The sequence below is a fragment of the Colias eurytheme genome, chromosome 15, assembly GCF_061535395.1.
Source record: "Colias eurytheme isolate Ceu_HAF_F1 chromosome 15, ilColEury1 Martin Lab GWU primary, whole genome shotgun sequence".
Taxonomy (NCBI): Eukaryota; Metazoa; Arthropoda; class Insecta; order Lepidoptera; family Pieridae; genus Colias; species Colias eurytheme.
In genome coordinates, this window is record NC_142994.1 from 7,698,842 (window position 1) to 7,715,514 (window position 16,673).

Sequence of the window (16,673 nt, forward strand, 5' to 3'; positions counted from 1 at the left end):
TCAAGTATGGCAGCACTTTTTCCCACTACTAGAAGTATGGCAAATATAATAATGGTCACATTTTATCAAATACTCTCCAAAAATCCAAATGCACTACTGGTATAAATTGTTTGGCGAAAAAAATTTTTATTTGCAGATTTTCGACGGTATGGTGGCCATTTGGGATCGTCCGAAAAGTATGGCATGGCGATTTTCGTAAATGTCTGCACGATGATGATTACCTGTGCAAAAGTTAGCCTGATACAAATGGTTGAATTGTTTTTTTTTTTTTTTAATCAACGCATCGCGTCGGTATGGGGGGCTGTAAGTTACACCGGAAAAGTATGGCATGACACTACCGCCTACATCTTTTTTATGGGCTATCGGTAAATTCTAAAATTTTTGTGTTACAAATCGTTTGACTTTCGCTATTTATCCGACGAGTTCGACTAACGCCCACGCGACTAGTCCGCCGGTACCAGCGTTCTGACCATCATTTTTCTTTTTGTCATTGCGTAATAAGACCCCTGTAGAACCGCCATTCTGTTACAAATGACCCGAAATTTTGTGTCAGTATCTCCCGGCCTATGTGTAGCTTTTATTTTGCAATTGTTTATAAATACAGGGTGATGTAATTGGTGTAGTACGAATATCTAAAAATCTATGAAGAATTTTGTGATACAGTAAATGGAAGAATTACAGACTATTTACAGTATTTAATAAAATCATTTAATTTTTTGTTCATTTTCATTAGAAATGTCAATTTTTCTCACCAATGTGGAAATTTGGATGATAAGGATCTTGTTATAAAAATATAAATTTTGACTAAAATCGGCATTTTTTTTTTCAAAAATCTAATTACTAATTAATTATCAGAGTTATCACCATTTACATTAATTTACAAACGATATCGGTTGTTCTTACTTAAAATTGAATACCAATGTCTTATTGCGGTAGGTAACACATATTTGTAAGCGCGTATTGGTAGGTATTACGTACTTACTACAAATATAATATTTCTTAGATATCTTTACTCGACCAAAGTCAGGACAAGACTGCTCCGCAACTGCAGAAGACGTCCGTTATTTAAATCATTATCAAAACAACCATCCGTGTGTTGGGAGTGAGCGTACACGTGTTATTTGTATTGTTTTTATGACCTGAAATTTAATTATTACTTGATAATTGAATGATTATTATATTAATACTTTTATCCAATTGATTATTATTAGAATAATTAATAATTAAGTTTATCAATTGATTTACTTTTAAATTATAATTTTACAGGTAAATTATGAGAGCTTTCATAATTATATTTGCATATATTTATCTACAACGCACCATTTTACAATTCAAGTCTAAAATGAAACTAGAGAGAGTTTTATCGTGACAAAATCAAACGTTTATCTCGAGAAAAAAAGAGCGCCAAAAGTGGTTTATCGCAGATAAAACCAAAACTAAAAGTAATTACACAAAATGCTCTGACAAATATCTTGCAAATGTTTTAATATAATTGTTTATGAAAAAAAAATCATAATAAGTATTACCATGTCAAGTAGAAAACGTAAAAGTGTGAAAATTAGAGCTAACTTGGTGATTTTTTTTTATCGAGTAAATTTTAATATTTTATGTTTTTGATTAGACAGAATCGTTGAACATATCATCTAGTTTGATATATATTTTATTTTTTAGATTTGGTCTTGCATATTACACGTATCATCTAATAGAAGATTGGTTATTTTGCTTTATGCGCCCCCTTAAGCATCGCAAATAGCTACGAATTACCGTTAGCTCCTAGCGCCGATAGAAATATACACGGTTTACATACATTACTCAGGTATGCAATACAAACTGCAATGTTATATTTAGCAAACAGACTCGATGCGATATAGAAACGCACAAAGCATACTATCCATATGTGCACTGCATATTATATTTAATGTTTCACTTGTGTGTACTTAAAGTTATGATAAGTATTAAACAAACGTAACTGATAAAGTGATAACTGATAACCAAAGTGGTTCAAAATCAACCCCAAGACCTTCACCAGGTAAACAACCTAAAAAAATATATAAATGCATGATTAAAATTATATTCAGAAATAAAATTGTAAAAAAATGAAAAAATTGTAATTGTTTTTGTTGAGTGTCAAATATGAGTTGAATTAGAATATTTTTGGAGGTGCTGAAATATTTTCTTATTTTGCGAATTTATAATTTAGTTATTTTTCTGTTCATACGAACCTCATCAAATAATTAGTGATTAGTTTCTATGACTTTATTTAATGGAAAAAGCAATCAGTATCTATCTATGCTATAAGCAAATAATATGGTACCTATATTTCAGGACTGATGGTCAATTGTTGTTACTTACATTTAAAATTATCTTAACATTTTTTAAAATATATGGTTTTAAAATTACAAATTTTTATATTTTTAAAGTGAACTAAAAAAAGGAAACAAGATTTCAAGATGTCACTGTCGGGAACTTTTTAGAATTTGCCTCTATGTAGATACCAGATTAAAATTAAAAGCTCTGACAAATTGAGTTTAGTTTCAATCCTAAATTACTTAAATATTCACTGACTTAATTTTTTATTAAATAAATTTTATTTAAAAAAGTTAATCAAAGAAAAATCTTATAAGACTAAATCTTATTATTTTTTGTCTAATCCTATGGTACATTTTATATGAAAAATTGTGCCAAATACAACACAAGCATATATTTCAGCTGATATAATATCTATTTCTATTTTCTAAGACTTCATTAGCAATGGCCATTATAAATGTTGTAAATTTGTAACAAAAGCTTGACTATAATAACTAATAAGTGTCCCTTAATTAAGAGCCCCTTGTACTGAAAGTTTAGGCATTTTAGGCACTGAGATGGCTCGCGCCCGCGTTGCGCAGGAGCCGGCGCGGCATGAACTCCGGTGACCTATGAAGGCGGGCGATTATGCCACAGTATAAATAAATCAGTAGTTCGATTTTATTTGCTATCGTAGGAATGTTGTTGATAAATAAATTTACTACTTATCCTATACCATTAAACGAGCAATATTTGCATATTTATATATTTGTTTGTATATATACAGTGTGGAAATTTTCGATGTGCCCTGAATGGAAAGTACTTGAAATACTAGGGATAGCAAATTTTTCTGAAAGGAAACATTCCTTTTTCAAATTTTATTTTATTATTCAAATCGATAGAAACAATATAAAAGATAATTTATTGTTAATTTCTCGTAAAAATTTTTTGGTCTATTTTATACATACATTTAAAGTTTAAAATGAAACTCTCGTTCTGGATACATTAATTTATTTTCTTCTGAAAATATTGGTAATAATAATTAAAAGTAAAACAAATAAAAAAGGCAAAATAATAATTGAATATAAGTATGTAATAAGTAAGTTAGTGTATTCAACCAACTTAAAAAAGTGTGACTATTTTACAACAATTTGAATAATAATCAATTAATGATTTGTATTATTGTATACAATATCGAAGCTTTTTAAGAAATGTATAAAATACTTTTTTATGAATTTTTAATTATTATCATACATCATAATATTATGTTACCGGCAATATATTAAACCCTTCTTAGTAAATGTATGTTATTCCGAGAAACGGTCGGAATGAAATAAATTATATTCGTCACATTACCTATGATATCTTTAAATCTGAACTTTTCCTAAGTAGCAAATGTGGGTGGTTTTTGGGCTAGCGATTAACCAATATGAGGTCAAAATTAAAATCCAAGATGGCGCCGACGAAAATTTGAAATGTTTTCGTCATGGGTGTCATTTTCAAAGAGTTGGAGTAGCTATTAATCAATATGAGGTCAAATCTAAAATCCAAAATGGCGCCGACGAAAATTTGACAAAATTTCGTCACGGGTGTCATTTTCAAAGAGTTGGAGTAGCTATTAATCAATATGAGGTCAAATCTAAAATCCAAAATGGCGCCGACGAAAATTTGACAAAATTTCGTCACAGGTGTCATTTTCATGGTTTTTGGGGTAGCTATAATTAACCAATATGAGGTCAAAACTAAAATCCAAGATGGTGTCGACGAAAATTTTACATCTTTACGGCATGAGTTTCATTTTCAAGGTTTTTGAGACAGCTATGTACAAATCCCCAATATTACCGTCGATAATTTGGTAAGTATATTTTTCTTACAACCGTTTACATATTTTTCGAGCAGAATTCAGAAACCTTGAAAATGACACCCGTGACGAAAAGATGTAAAGTTTTCGTCCGCGCCATCTTGAATTTTAGTTTTGACCTCATATTGGTTAATAGCTACCCCAATAACCATGAAAATGACACCCATGACGAAAAGATGTAAAATTTTCGTCGGCGCCATCTTGGATTTTAGTTTTGACCTCATATTGGTTAATAGCTACCCCAAAACCCATGAAAATGACACCCATGACGAAAAGATGTAAAATTTTCGACGGCGCCATCTTGGATTATAGTTTTGACCTCATATTCGTTAATAGCTACCCCAAAAACCATGAAAATGACACCCATGACGAAAAGATGTAAGATTTTCATCGGCGCCATCTTGGATTTTAGTTTTGACCTCATATTTGTTAATAGCTACCCCAAAAACCATGAAAATGACACCCATGACGAAAAGATGTAAAATTTTCGTCGGCGCCATCTTGGATTTTAGTTTTGACCTCATATTGGTTAATAGCTACCCCAAAAACCATGAAAATGACACCCATGACGAAAAGATGTAAAATTTTCGTCGGCGCCATCTTGGATTATAGTTTTGACCTCATATTCGTTAATTGCTACCCCAAGAACCATGAAAATGACACCCATGACGAAAAGATGTAAAATTTTCGTCGGCGCCATCTTGGATTTTAGTTTTGACCTCATATTGGTTAATAGCTACCCCAAAAACCATGAAAATGACACCCATGACGAAAAGATGTAAAATTTTCGTCGGCGCCATCTTGGATTATAGTTTTGACCTCATATTCGTTAATTGCTACCCCAAAAACCATGAAAATGACACCCATCACGAAAAAAGTCAAATTTTCGTCGGCGCCATCTTGGATTGTTGTTTCATAAAAATAATATTTGTCATACTCATTGAATACAGATCAACCAACATCATAATAGTCTTTCTACTAGTACTTCAAAACTTTGCCGCTATTCCTATTCAATAACCCATAAAAAAGAGGATCTCAGGCAAGGTAATTTTTAAAACATAATTTTAAATCACTACATAGTATAAAACAAAGTCGCTTTCACTGTCCCTATGTCCCTTTGTACGCTTAAATCTTTGAAACTACGCAACGGATTTTGATGCGGTTTTAATAGTTCTTTCGATTCCCGGTCGAAGAAAATGAATTTTTGAAAATCTTTGAATGCAGTTCTATTTCTTTTTAAAAATAAAGGATATTTGCTATCTCCAGTATTTCTAGTACTTTCACCCAGGGCCCATCGAAAATTTCCACACTGTATTTACAAACAAATATATTAATATGCAAATATTGTTCGTTTAATAGTATAGAATAAGAAGTTAATTTATATTTACAACAATAATCCTAGGATAACTAACAAAATCAAACTACTGATTTATTTATACCGTGACATGCTCGCCGTTTTACTCGCCGCTCGGTTCTAATACGCGAGCGGCGACTGCAACGTGGTCGGGAGCAAAACTAGCACAGGTCCTCCTTCGATGACGTCCGGCTGGACTCTGGCGGCACTGACGTGGTGCGCGCGAGTCGCATTTTACGTATTATATTTTATATAGAAAAAAATAAGGGCTAAATTAAAAATCTATCCAAAAATTTCCCTGTAAAACCTGATTAGTAAATGAAATGTCAAATTTTCATAAACATAGCGTTCCCCTAATTCTCATAAAACTGATTATGCTTTTAAAATCGATGTTACTTCTGATTTTTTTTTGATCGAGTCAAATGTTTAATATTGTGTTTTTATCCAAAAAAGTCACTAGATCAAACGTTTATCTGTGCTATATATTTTTTTAGGATTTTAAATATGATGATTTCTATCCAAAAACCATGATTTAGAAACATACATTTCGGAGCAGGGCCCCTTAATTGCTCTCAGACATTAGTAATATTATTATGTATTTTAGTTGAAAATTGTGGCAGTACCATTTTTACAGCCTATTTATTTAATAATTAATATCAGAACAGAACAGTTTATATAATTTATTGTTTTATATGAATATTACTGACAATAAGCTGTTTCAAGTATGTACTTTATGTATATTCATCTTTCATGCCCATATTTCTATAAAATGTTTGTATCATTTCCATTACTATCAATAGCAGTATAAAATAAAAATATAATAAATTTAAACATGTATTTTATTTCAATATAACCTTAACACAAACAAAACCTTTATCAACATATTCATGGAGATAAGCAACTATACAACATTATTTTTATGATGAAAAATGCAGACTGTATGTGTTATTTTAGGTCTCTTATCATCATAATCTAAAATTAGAAAATATGTATGATAAAGTACAATAATAATAAAATACATATTAAAAAGAATAAAACAAATCATGAATAACTCCTGTATACCAATAAATATTGAATGCTTACCTAAGACGATCAACAACCGCTTGCCGTTTGGGTGGTAATATCATCTCCTCCATGGGCTGCAACATGTTCGGTGGATGCTGGGCGGGCGAGGCGCCGGGCAGCAGGCCGCCCGCGCCACCGCCTCCCACCAGGTGCTCCACGGTGATGATACCACTTCACCTCTGATCAACCATTGTCTTTTTGTACAATTCTACTTCTCAGAGATCAAGTGCTACAACGCAATTGGGACAACACAATGAGAAAATAACAACAGTTCGTCCTGTACACTCTCAACACATTTTTCATGTTTACACCTCCAACAGTCACTTGTTTATCACAAACTCTACTAACCAATAATTTAATGCTTAGTTACATTATAAAACTCCAATCATTTTGAACACAGTACGTATATTAAGATTTGAGCAAACAAAATATTTTAAAACAAAACTTGGAAAGTCACATCACAGTAGTCGTTGGGAAATATAGTTTTTGATGCAACACTTAGCAGCAACCCTTCAGAAAGTTTTGATGATGTGTCTTTTATATAGTAGAAATGAGTGTACTATATAATTTTTAATATTTAATACAAAAAGAAAATAACTTCATGCTTCAAGTCCACAATAACAGTTCAACGCCCACAAGTTCACAAACAAGAACTGATGATAAACTGACGGACGACGGCGACGCTACTTTGAAGTTTGCATTTTGAGTTTGACGCTGAACTAGCGAGGTTGCCAGCACAGAGCAAATAATATAGGTTGCCAGTACGCAATGTATCGTAACCTGTGATCGTACGATTCTCAACTTGATTCTCAAGTACTCTAGATATAATTTAAAATTTTCTCTATTTTAATTAAGTAGAATACAGGTAAAAAATATTATCAATTAAAGTCTTCGACTTCAAATATTTAAACATAAAATAAATTAAATTAAATTATATCTAACGCAAACAAGATTTTGAGATCGCATGAAATTGCTCTACTGATTTATAGATATATACTCGAGGGATTTTGATCAAATTTTATATTTTAATTTTGATGAGGCTGTTTATGAATTCCTTAAAAATAAGGCAAAAATTGCATCCGATCTGTGATCCGATCCATTATCCACAGAGTAAGTAGTATGTAATAACTTGCAACATTGTTGACTGTGTCAATCTCCGAGGTGTCAATTTAATATTATGTCAATTCGAAATTTGAATTGTCAAATCACAAATGTAACTTGAAGTTGTAAATCTTTTGCAGCAATTATTTTATCATAAAAAATTCTGATTTTCAATAAAATTGCACATAGAACTTAAAATAATATAATTAAAAAATAAAACAAGTGTTAAATTTTATTAACAATTATTTTCTGAATTAGGCTACAGACAATGTCGGCACTTCGAGCAAGATTATGCTCATCTCTTGTAGCAAGACGTTTACTTAGTCAAAATTTAAAGAATTCTAAACATATAAATGGTGTCGCTGTTTCTTCTCAGAATCGCAATGGTACCTACTTACAAAATGTAGCATGCAAGTACGATGTATGTCCATGTCGTGTCCAGTCTTTATAACCTTCATTTGTTTAAGGTACGGTCATCTTTCATACAAAATACAGCACCGTGTCTGATCAAAAACCGGAGGAAACTAAAGCTACTCCAGAAAAGAAGGAATTTCAAGCTGAAACTCGAATGTTATTAGATATAGTAGCCAGATCTTTATACTCTGATAAAGAGGTATGTAACCTATTCTATAAAGTTATTTGAAATATTTATGAATTGGATGAAATATCTTAAACCACTCAAAAAAATAAATTAAAGAAGAAACCTATAATAGCATTATTAAAACATATTTTTTTGTCTTTTAATTTTTTTCAGGTGTTCATCAGGGAACTTATATCGAATGCAAGTGATGCATTGGAGAAATTCCGATATCTTAGTGTCAGTTCTGCTCCAGATCTACCACCATTGGAGAACACTGACAGATCTTTAGAAATAAGACTTTCTACAGATAAACAAAATAGGACATTAGTATTTCAGGTACTATTTATTAAACACCACAGTTTTATATACTTATTATACTTTATGACTGACCTTAAAAAAATAACATAAAATTCAATATAAAATGTTATAGATGCTTAATATGTCTATATTTAATGTGTATGTTTTCCTCACACTATTATTATAGACATCACTCTAATCTATACAATCTGTTTTCTAATCAATATTTATGATCGTTTAAGGACTCTGGAATAGGTATGACTAAAGAAGAATTGATTCAAAACCTGGGTACAATAGCAAGATCGGGCTCAAAGTCATTCATAGAAGAGATTAAAAAGCAAGGGTCTGATCAGGCTAGTTCAATTATTGGACAATTTGGTGTGGGATTTTATTCAGCATTCATGGTTGCTGATAAGCTTGAAGTTTATACAAGAAGTAGTAAAACAGGATCACCAGGATTCAAGTGGAGTTCAGATGGGTAAGCTATTTTATCTATTTGCATATTACTGATTCCTTACAGCTATTTTTAAAACATTTACTTTAGTAACACTATAATATTGTCCCACGCTTTTTGTAAGGTGACACTTAACTGTGTGTATTCATACTCAAAATACTGTTTGCAGTTCCGGTACATATGAGATTGAAGAAGTAGATAATGTGCCCATTGGTACAAAAATAGTAGTGTACCTGAAAACAGATTGCAGAGAATTTGCAGATGAAGAGACAGTCAGAAGTAGGTATTTCATATTGTTAACATGGATAAAAGCTGTTATAGGTATTAAAATAATAATAGAAAGTAAGGACAGATAATATAGAAATGAAATTATGTAAAAATACAGCCAAATTATTGTAAAACAATGTGCTGCATATGCAGAATTTATTTATTATCAGCTTATATAATACTTTCACATTTCTTTCAGACATAATAATGAAATACAGCAATTTTATTGGAAGTCCCATTTACTTAAATGATGTTCAAGTGAATTCAATAAAGGTATGTTAAACTTAAATGTAGTATTGTTGTATAACTTAGGGTTTTAAAAATAGTGTATAACCTAGTCACATACCAACCAAATATGTACACATAAGTCTGTAATACAAGAATTATGGCTACAATATAAAGATTATTTTTATATTTTTTTCGTAATGAATAATATTTTTTAGCCTCTCTGGTTGATGGATCCAAAAGAAGTGACACATGAACAGCATGTGGAGTTTTATAGATTTGTTGGAAATTCTTATGACAAACCCCGCTATACTTTACATTATAAAACTGATGCTCCATTGAGTATAAGATCAATTCTGTATGTACCTGAAGGGAAACCTGGCTTGTTTGAAATGTCAAGGGACTCTGATGTCGGTGTTGCTTTGTACTCGCGAAAAATTCTGATTAAAAGCAAAGCAGAAAATATTCTTCCTAAATGGTTGAGATTTGTAAAAGGTAATGTATCAACAAAATCAAGTATTTTAACTTTTGTTCTAGAAACTAAAGTGTATTAAGTATAAAATATGTAATTAAAATTTCAGGTGTTGTTGATTCTGAAGACATTCCACTTAATCTCAGTAGAGAATTATTGCAAAATAGTGCTTTAATTGCGTAAGTATTTTATTTAAATGTAGAGAAAATATGTTATTGATTACAAAATATAGCAACAAACTACTAATCTAGTAATCGTCCATATTATATAAAATAATGCTTTATTTTCAGTAAACTTCGGCATGTTTTAACAAATAGATTCATTAAGTTCATGATTGATAATGCTCAAAAAGACCCAGTTGGCTATGACGCGTTTTACAAAGATTATTCCTTATTTTTCAAAGAAGGTATTGTCACTAGCCAAAGTCCGATAGAAAAGGTATGTATTAATGTTCATATGTGTGATATTAATATTAAAAAAATGGAGTTACTAAAATAATAAATATTATTTACAGGAAGACATTGCTAAATTATTGCGTTTTGAATCATCGAAACTTGAAAATGGTGTTAAAACGTCTCTGACAGACTACAGTACGAGACAAAACAACGATCAGAAATCAATTTACTACTTAGCTGCACCTAGGTAATAAGCTTAAAATATTTTATATTTATTTTTAAACATAACAGCTAATTTTTTGTCACAATAATCTGTTATCAGGGAATATTAGTCTCTAACATCTACATAACTTTCTTGGAATACATAAGAAAAAACATCAAATTCTGTTTATTACATAATATTATATTTTCCATACATTTATTTTTTAATATTTCACAAACAATTCACGTTTCTCAGTCGGGAGTTGGCCCAAACATCGCCATATTACGAATCTCTCAAGAAGCGCGACGTTGAAGTGCTGTTTTGTTACGAAATGTATGACGAACTTGTTCTACTTGAGCTCAAGGAGTTTGGTGGCAGAAAACTTGTGTCCGTAGAGAATGACATGCAAACAGACCCGGCTGCATCATCAGATACTATTATTGGTAAATAATATTTTAATCAGCTCTAGCAGAATTATATATATACTAGGTTTCCGCCCGCGGCTTCGCCCGCGCAGTCAAAGAAAAACCCGTATAGTTCCCGTTCCCGTGGAATTTCCGGGATTGCGTCATTTTCCCGGGATAAAAAGTAGCCTATGTCCTTTCTCGGGTATCAAAATATCTCCATACCAAATCTCATGTAAATTGGTTCAGTAGTTTAGGCGTGATTGAATAACAGACAGACAGACAGAGTTACTTTCGCATTTATCATGTTAGTATGGATATATCTTTAGCGTTTGTTGTAACTAAATTAAGTATGGACCTCTTCTGTTATGATGGAACTGAAAGTAGCTTAAGATAGTAGTTTTGAATAAGTTGGATTTCTTCATATTTGAGACTTGAGTTACATAATTCATGCCATATGATATGAAGTCCAAACAGCAAACAAATCTAATTTTAATTCAATTGTTTTTTTTTTCCAGGAAGTGAAGACTTACAACAAACCCAAGTGAATGAATTGATTTCATATCTCAAATCACATTTATCTGGCAAAGTATTTGAAGTAAGAACAACCCAGAAACTAGACTCGCATCCATGTGTTATAATTGTGCCGGAAATGGCTGCAGCAAGGCATTTTATTAGAACCCAAGCACAGAGTCTTAGTGAAGAAAATAGATTCGCATTATTGAGACCACAATTGGAAATTAATGCAAAGTAAGTTGAATAACACATCATTTTTTTCTTGTTTGATATGAAAATGTGAATTATTACCTATTTTCCGTTATTTTATTTTTTTTATATAATATGAAATATTATCAATGAAGATTCATATGATATTTAAGTATTATGTCTATTCACTAAAATGCAAGCTTGGATCATCGTCTTTTTAATAATATATTTTATTTTATTACAGACATCCAATCATCAAGAAACTTCATAAACTGATATCTAGCGACAAGGATCTGGCTAACATGGTTGCACAACAGTTATTCTCCAATGCTATGGTCACTGCAGGACTAGTTATGGATCCTAGAAATCTAATCACAAATATTAATGAACTCTTAGTCAAAGCATTAGAAAAGCATTAGTTATTATTTTATGATATAATGTTATCTTAATAAATATATTTCGTTCTGTTATCCTTTATTTTATGTGCTTGTTTTATTATACCCAGAATATAACTTATATTTTTAGCTGATACACTATAATTTCTAAGGAACTGTGGGTGCTGATGTACCTACTGATAGACAACCTTTATACATAATCCATGAGCTTTCATTTACATCCACATCCATTGTCTGGAGACATTTAAAAATAAAACTGGCAACATTATTTTAGGCGTTGGAATTGCCGCGTCAACAGGCCGCGTCTCATATAAATTTCTAAAACATAAGAAGACTATACCACAGTATTACCATTATTTCCTACAGTAGTGCGACGAATGTACTTGTGCAGAGAAACGGAGGGGAACTGGCGGGGGTCGGGCGACGCGGGCCGCGTAAAGCAAACACGCTTAGTTTGCTTTACCTAGCGCGAAAGGATGACGCAGTCGTATTTTTTGTGTAATAATTTTATTATACATAGGTACTTACATATTCTATTATGGCGCGCACAAACTGTTCGGTTTACGAATGTAAATCTACATTGAAATCCCAGAAGGAAACAATATTTCAGAAAGATTGTATTAATTGTATCTGTTGAATTAAAATCAAAGCTATGTATATATGTTGTCCTCATTATTTTCTAATCAGATTGTACATCCCAATGCGAATGCATTACTTAGTTAAATGTTATAATATACAATTAAGAACATCCAAAAATAAAGTGTCCACGTAAATAATATTTAGCAGTGCAATATCTGTAATTATATATTTATGAACAAATAATTACATCAGATTTAATAATCGCAATTATTTTGAATGTACATATGAATAAAGATTTCATCATAATATTAATAATCACAATTGTTCTATTTCCCATTTGTTGCAACCCTAGCGTATTTTCGTGTGGCAGCGTAAGTACCTACGCTGGCGGCGGCATCGCGCGACATCAAAGGCGATTCCTTACTGTAGGAAATAATGGTAATACTGTGACTATACTACGAGCAAAATATGACTTATTTTCATGTTTTAAAAGGTTTTCCTAGACATTGAAATAATAAGTAGATTATTATCTAACGGTGTTTACAATATTCCGATAACATATACCCAGACATAATTATATTCATATTCCGTAATCGAAACTTCCTTAGATGAAGTCTCGCATTGGGGTCGAATTAACCTGGTCCAATTTAACCCCAATAAGACACAAGTCTGCGCATTTACCGCTAAGAAGAATCCCTTTATGGCGACTCCCGTTTTTCAAACTACTCCTCTAAAAGCCACAGCCAGTATCGGAATTCTTGGACTCGAAATCTCGAGTGATGTGCAGTTCTCTTGTCATCTGGAAGGTAAAGCTAAGTTAGCTTCGCAGAAACTAGGTGTACTCTGTAGAGCGGGGCAGTATTTCACTCCGAGCCATCGCCTTAACCTTTATAAGGCGCAAGTCAGGCCGCATATGGAATACTGCTCCCATCTCTGGGCCGGTGCACCTCAACAGTATCTCCTTCCATTTGACCGAATTCAACGGAGAGCTGTGCGACTCGTTGGCGAGCCAAGTCTAACCGATCGGCTTGATTCTTTGGCATTGCGTAGAGAAGTCGCTTCCTTATGCGTCTTCTACCGCATTTATCATGGGGAGTGCTCTGAAGAACTGTTTGGTGCACTGCCTGCTGCTGAATTCCACCATCGTACGGCACGTCATAAGCTGAAATTCCACCCATACCATCTGGACAGCTGGCGATCAACAACTGTTCGCTTTAGAAGAAGTTTTTTGCCTCGTGCTACCGAAATTTGGAATCAGCTCCCGCGGGCAGTGTTTCCAATGAGTTACGATTTGGGGACCTTCAAGAAAAGAGCGTACACCTACCTTAAAGGCCGGCAACACACTCGCCATACCCCTGGTATTGTGGGTGCAAGTGGGCGACGATGATCATTTACCATCAGATGACTCGTCTGCTCGTTTGCCTGCTCTTCACATATAAAAAAATATATATATAAACTATGTTTTAGTTCTTAGTTCTTACACGTTCATAAAATTTAAAGGATACTAGCAAACCAGAGACACCTTTTCTTTGCTATAATTACACCTCACGGAGCCCGAGACCTTTCCAACGAATGCAAAACCGTGGAAATCGGTTCGTGCATTCTGGAGTTACAGCGTCAGGAAGGAAAACCCGACTTATTTTTATATAGTAGATTTACACTAGTTTTTCTAACAATTTGTCACTTATTTTGTGTGGCCATGGTCACCTTATTAGAAAGAGACAACTTCCCAAAAGAAACGCTCTCACTCGGACAGGTTTTGACGGTATAATGCGCTGACTGCGCAGTTTTTAGTATATGTTATAAGTTTATAACGTCTTTAAAGTTTGATAATATAATATATTGTGATCCCCTGGGATTAAAACTCACTGTCTAGATAATTTCATTCATAATATTCCACCCTATTTTTCCATCTTGTACAACAAAACTAATAATATATTAAATAAAAAAATACGTGTGGCACTCGAGGACTGCCGCGGCCGGCCGGGGTAAGCTATTGCATAACAATTAATCATTCGCATCGCTGTGCCGGTTGGAGTGGGGGGTGTTAGGATTTTTCGTACGGAATTTTTACATTTATTCACCGCGCTCAAAGTCTGAGATAAATAGTCCATTGAATGAGTCTGTAGGGGCTTGTAATGTGCGGGTGTAATAAAAGATGAAATAACTACGCAAAGGTTATATTTCGTTAACTACATATATATATTCGTATGTAATTAATATTCGACCTAATGCGACCAACCCGCGTCCCGACAAGCCCTTAACTAACTGTGCATAACGCACAAACTGTTTATATACGAGTTACCGTGTGAACCTATGGTGGGAACTTTCTTAGTAGGTACTACACTTGAAATATTTCGGTAACTCGTAAATTGGCTTGTCGTCGCTACATCATTCCCCCCTTAAAATAAAAAGGGTATACAAGTAAAAAAATCTTACAATAAAACTAAACAATAAACAAAGGGGTATATATAAAGTGTCGCTATATAAGATTACAAAATGTTTACAATATAAAGTATAAAAAATGTTCACAATATAAATCAATCATAACGTATACAAGTGGTTACAGTTAACACCTAATTTCGTTAAACTATTTATGGTTTTACAAAAACTCGGTTGGGTCTTCTAAGTGGCGTGCGATAATTTTTACACGTCAATTAACACTTAGTAACATCAACATTTCAAATCTCAATACGTTCTTAACACTTGTATCGTTTAATATTACAAAGGCTATTACTATACACTCATAAGCCATAAATCAAAAGTACTTAAATTTCTAAGTAGTAAACATTACAATAAAAACTCAACACAAACATAAATTTGAAATACCATACTTAAAACGTTAAACAATGAACTCATTTCAAAATTACTTAAGTTCTATTATTTATTAAATACGATGTGTGCGATTCCCATACTTTCGACCGCTAAACGATCTGCCTCTCGAGCCTGCAGATTCCAGCTGGTTTATCCGCTGCGTTAACTGTGTAATCTGTTCAACCAGCGTAGGTTGTATTGAGGATATTTTATCTCTGGCACACGATACCTCCTGTATCTCCGCGAAACGTGTCGTTTCTATAATTTTATCCGCCATGTTAGCTAATTTTTCTAAATCTTTTAATTCGCTAACTGTGAGGACTGCTTGCACGGCTGCGGGTAAATGTCCCATCCACAGCATCGTCAATGTTTCCTCCGAGAATTTATTTCGAGCCAGATCTCGCATACGCCGTAAAAGTTGCGATGGCTTCTGTTCGCCCAACTCAAGTTCTTTCAATAATTTCTGGACCTGACGCACTTCCGATTCTTCATAGACTACGAGCAACCGGTTTTTCAATGCTTCGTACTTCTTTGTATCGGGTGGTGCCAATACAATGTCACTAACCTGCTCAACGTGTTCGCGATTTAATTTCGCTACCACCAGGTTATATTTCGATTCGTCCGCCAGCTTCTGATTCGCCACCACTGCTTCAAACTGCGCGAACCAAAGTCGTGGTGATTCTTTCCAGAAGTCTGGAATTTTACTCGACACAGTGATCTGCGCGAGAGCATTTTCACTCTCGTCCGCTCTAATTGGAACTGCCGGATTCATTTTGAATTAAATTTTAAACAAACGATATCTATGCAATTCACTATATAATAATGTTCACTTTTCGTCGGGGGTCACCAATGTAGGGGCTTGTAATGTGCGGGTGTAATAAAAGATGAAATAACTACGCAAAGGTTATATTTCGTTAACTACATATATATATTCGTATGTAATTAATATTCGACCTAATGCGACCAACCCGCGTCCCGACAAGCCCTTAACTAACTGTGCATAACGCACAAACTGTTTATATACGAGTTACCGTGTGAACCTATGGTGGGAACTTTCTTAGTAGGTACTACACTTGAAATATTTCGGTAACTCGTAAATTGGCTTGTCGTCGCTACAAGTCCCTCCAAGGGGGGTCTAGAGTGCGTGAGTTAGTAACGTAAGATGTTTCTTCGGAAACATGTCAAGAGTCCCTAGGTAATAAACATACTAAAACCCC

The 16,673-nt window shown here is 33.3% G+C and overlaps 3 protein-coding genes across 4 annotated transcripts in view; 1 reads left to right on the forward strand and 2 right to left on the reverse strand.

Moving 5' to 3' along the window:
- The window catches only part of LOC149902439 (uncharacterized), a 46,641-nt gene extending 39,394 nt beyond the window's left edge, over nucleotides 1–7,247 (reverse strand). Inside the window, exon 1 of one of the 2 annotated variants that reach the window (XM_090109830.1) lies at nucleotides 6,585–7,247. In XM_090109830.1, coding sequence (XP_089965956.1) covers nucleotides 6,585–6,649 — 65 coding nt within the window. In that variant the 5' untranslated portion in view covers nucleotides 6,650–7,247. The remainder of the gene's footprint in view (nucleotides 1–6,584) is intronic. The other variant, XM_090109829.1, reaches the window with a different exon arrangement.
- A 516-nt stretch (nucleotides 7,248–7,763) lies between these two features.
- Trap1 (TNF receptor associated protein 1) lies at nucleotides 7,764–12,150 on the forward strand. Its single transcript, XM_090110315.1, has 13 exons — nucleotides 7,764–8,053; nucleotides 8,135–8,280; nucleotides 8,422–8,583; nucleotides 8,787–9,022; nucleotides 9,168–9,277; nucleotides 9,465–9,538; nucleotides 9,709–9,985; nucleotides 10,072–10,141; nucleotides 10,253–10,400; nucleotides 10,477–10,604; nucleotides 10,815–11,002; nucleotides 11,482–11,713; nucleotides 11,913–12,150. Exons 1-13 carry the CDS (start codon nucleotides 7,936–7,938, stop codon nucleotides 12,085–12,087), a joined length of 2,064 nt encoding a protein of 687 aa, XP_089966441.1. The 5' UTR covers nucleotides 7,764–7,935; the 3' UTR covers nucleotides 12,088–12,150.
- A 3,379-nt stretch (nucleotides 12,151–15,529) lies between these two features.
- On the reverse strand, nucleotides 15,530–16,559 carry LOC149902441 (uncharacterized). Its single transcript, XM_090110240.1, has one exon. The coding sequence runs from the start codon at nucleotides 16,226–16,228 to the stop codon at nucleotides 15,530–15,532; it is 699 nt and encodes a 232-aa protein (XP_089966366.1). The 5' UTR covers nucleotides 16,229–16,559.
- Between the last annotated feature and the right edge of the window lie 114 nt (nucleotides 16,560–16,673).

Coding starts and splice junctions, on each gene's coding strand:
- Trap1 (XM_090110315.1), top strand. CDS start 7,936: ATGTCGGCACTTCGAGCAAGATTATGCTCATCTCTTGTAGCAAGACGT. Junction 8,054..8,134: donor TTCTTCTCAGAATCGCAATG/GTACCTACTTAC, acceptor CATTTGTTTAAG/GTACGGTCATCTTTCATACA. Junction 11,003..11,481: donor ATCATCAGATACTATTATTG/GTAAATAATATT, acceptor TTTTTTTTCCAG/GAAGTGAAGACTTACAACAA.
- LOC149902441 (XM_090110240.1), bottom strand. CDS start 16,228: ATGAATCCGGCAGTTCCAATTAGAGCGGACGAGAGTGAAAATGCTCTC.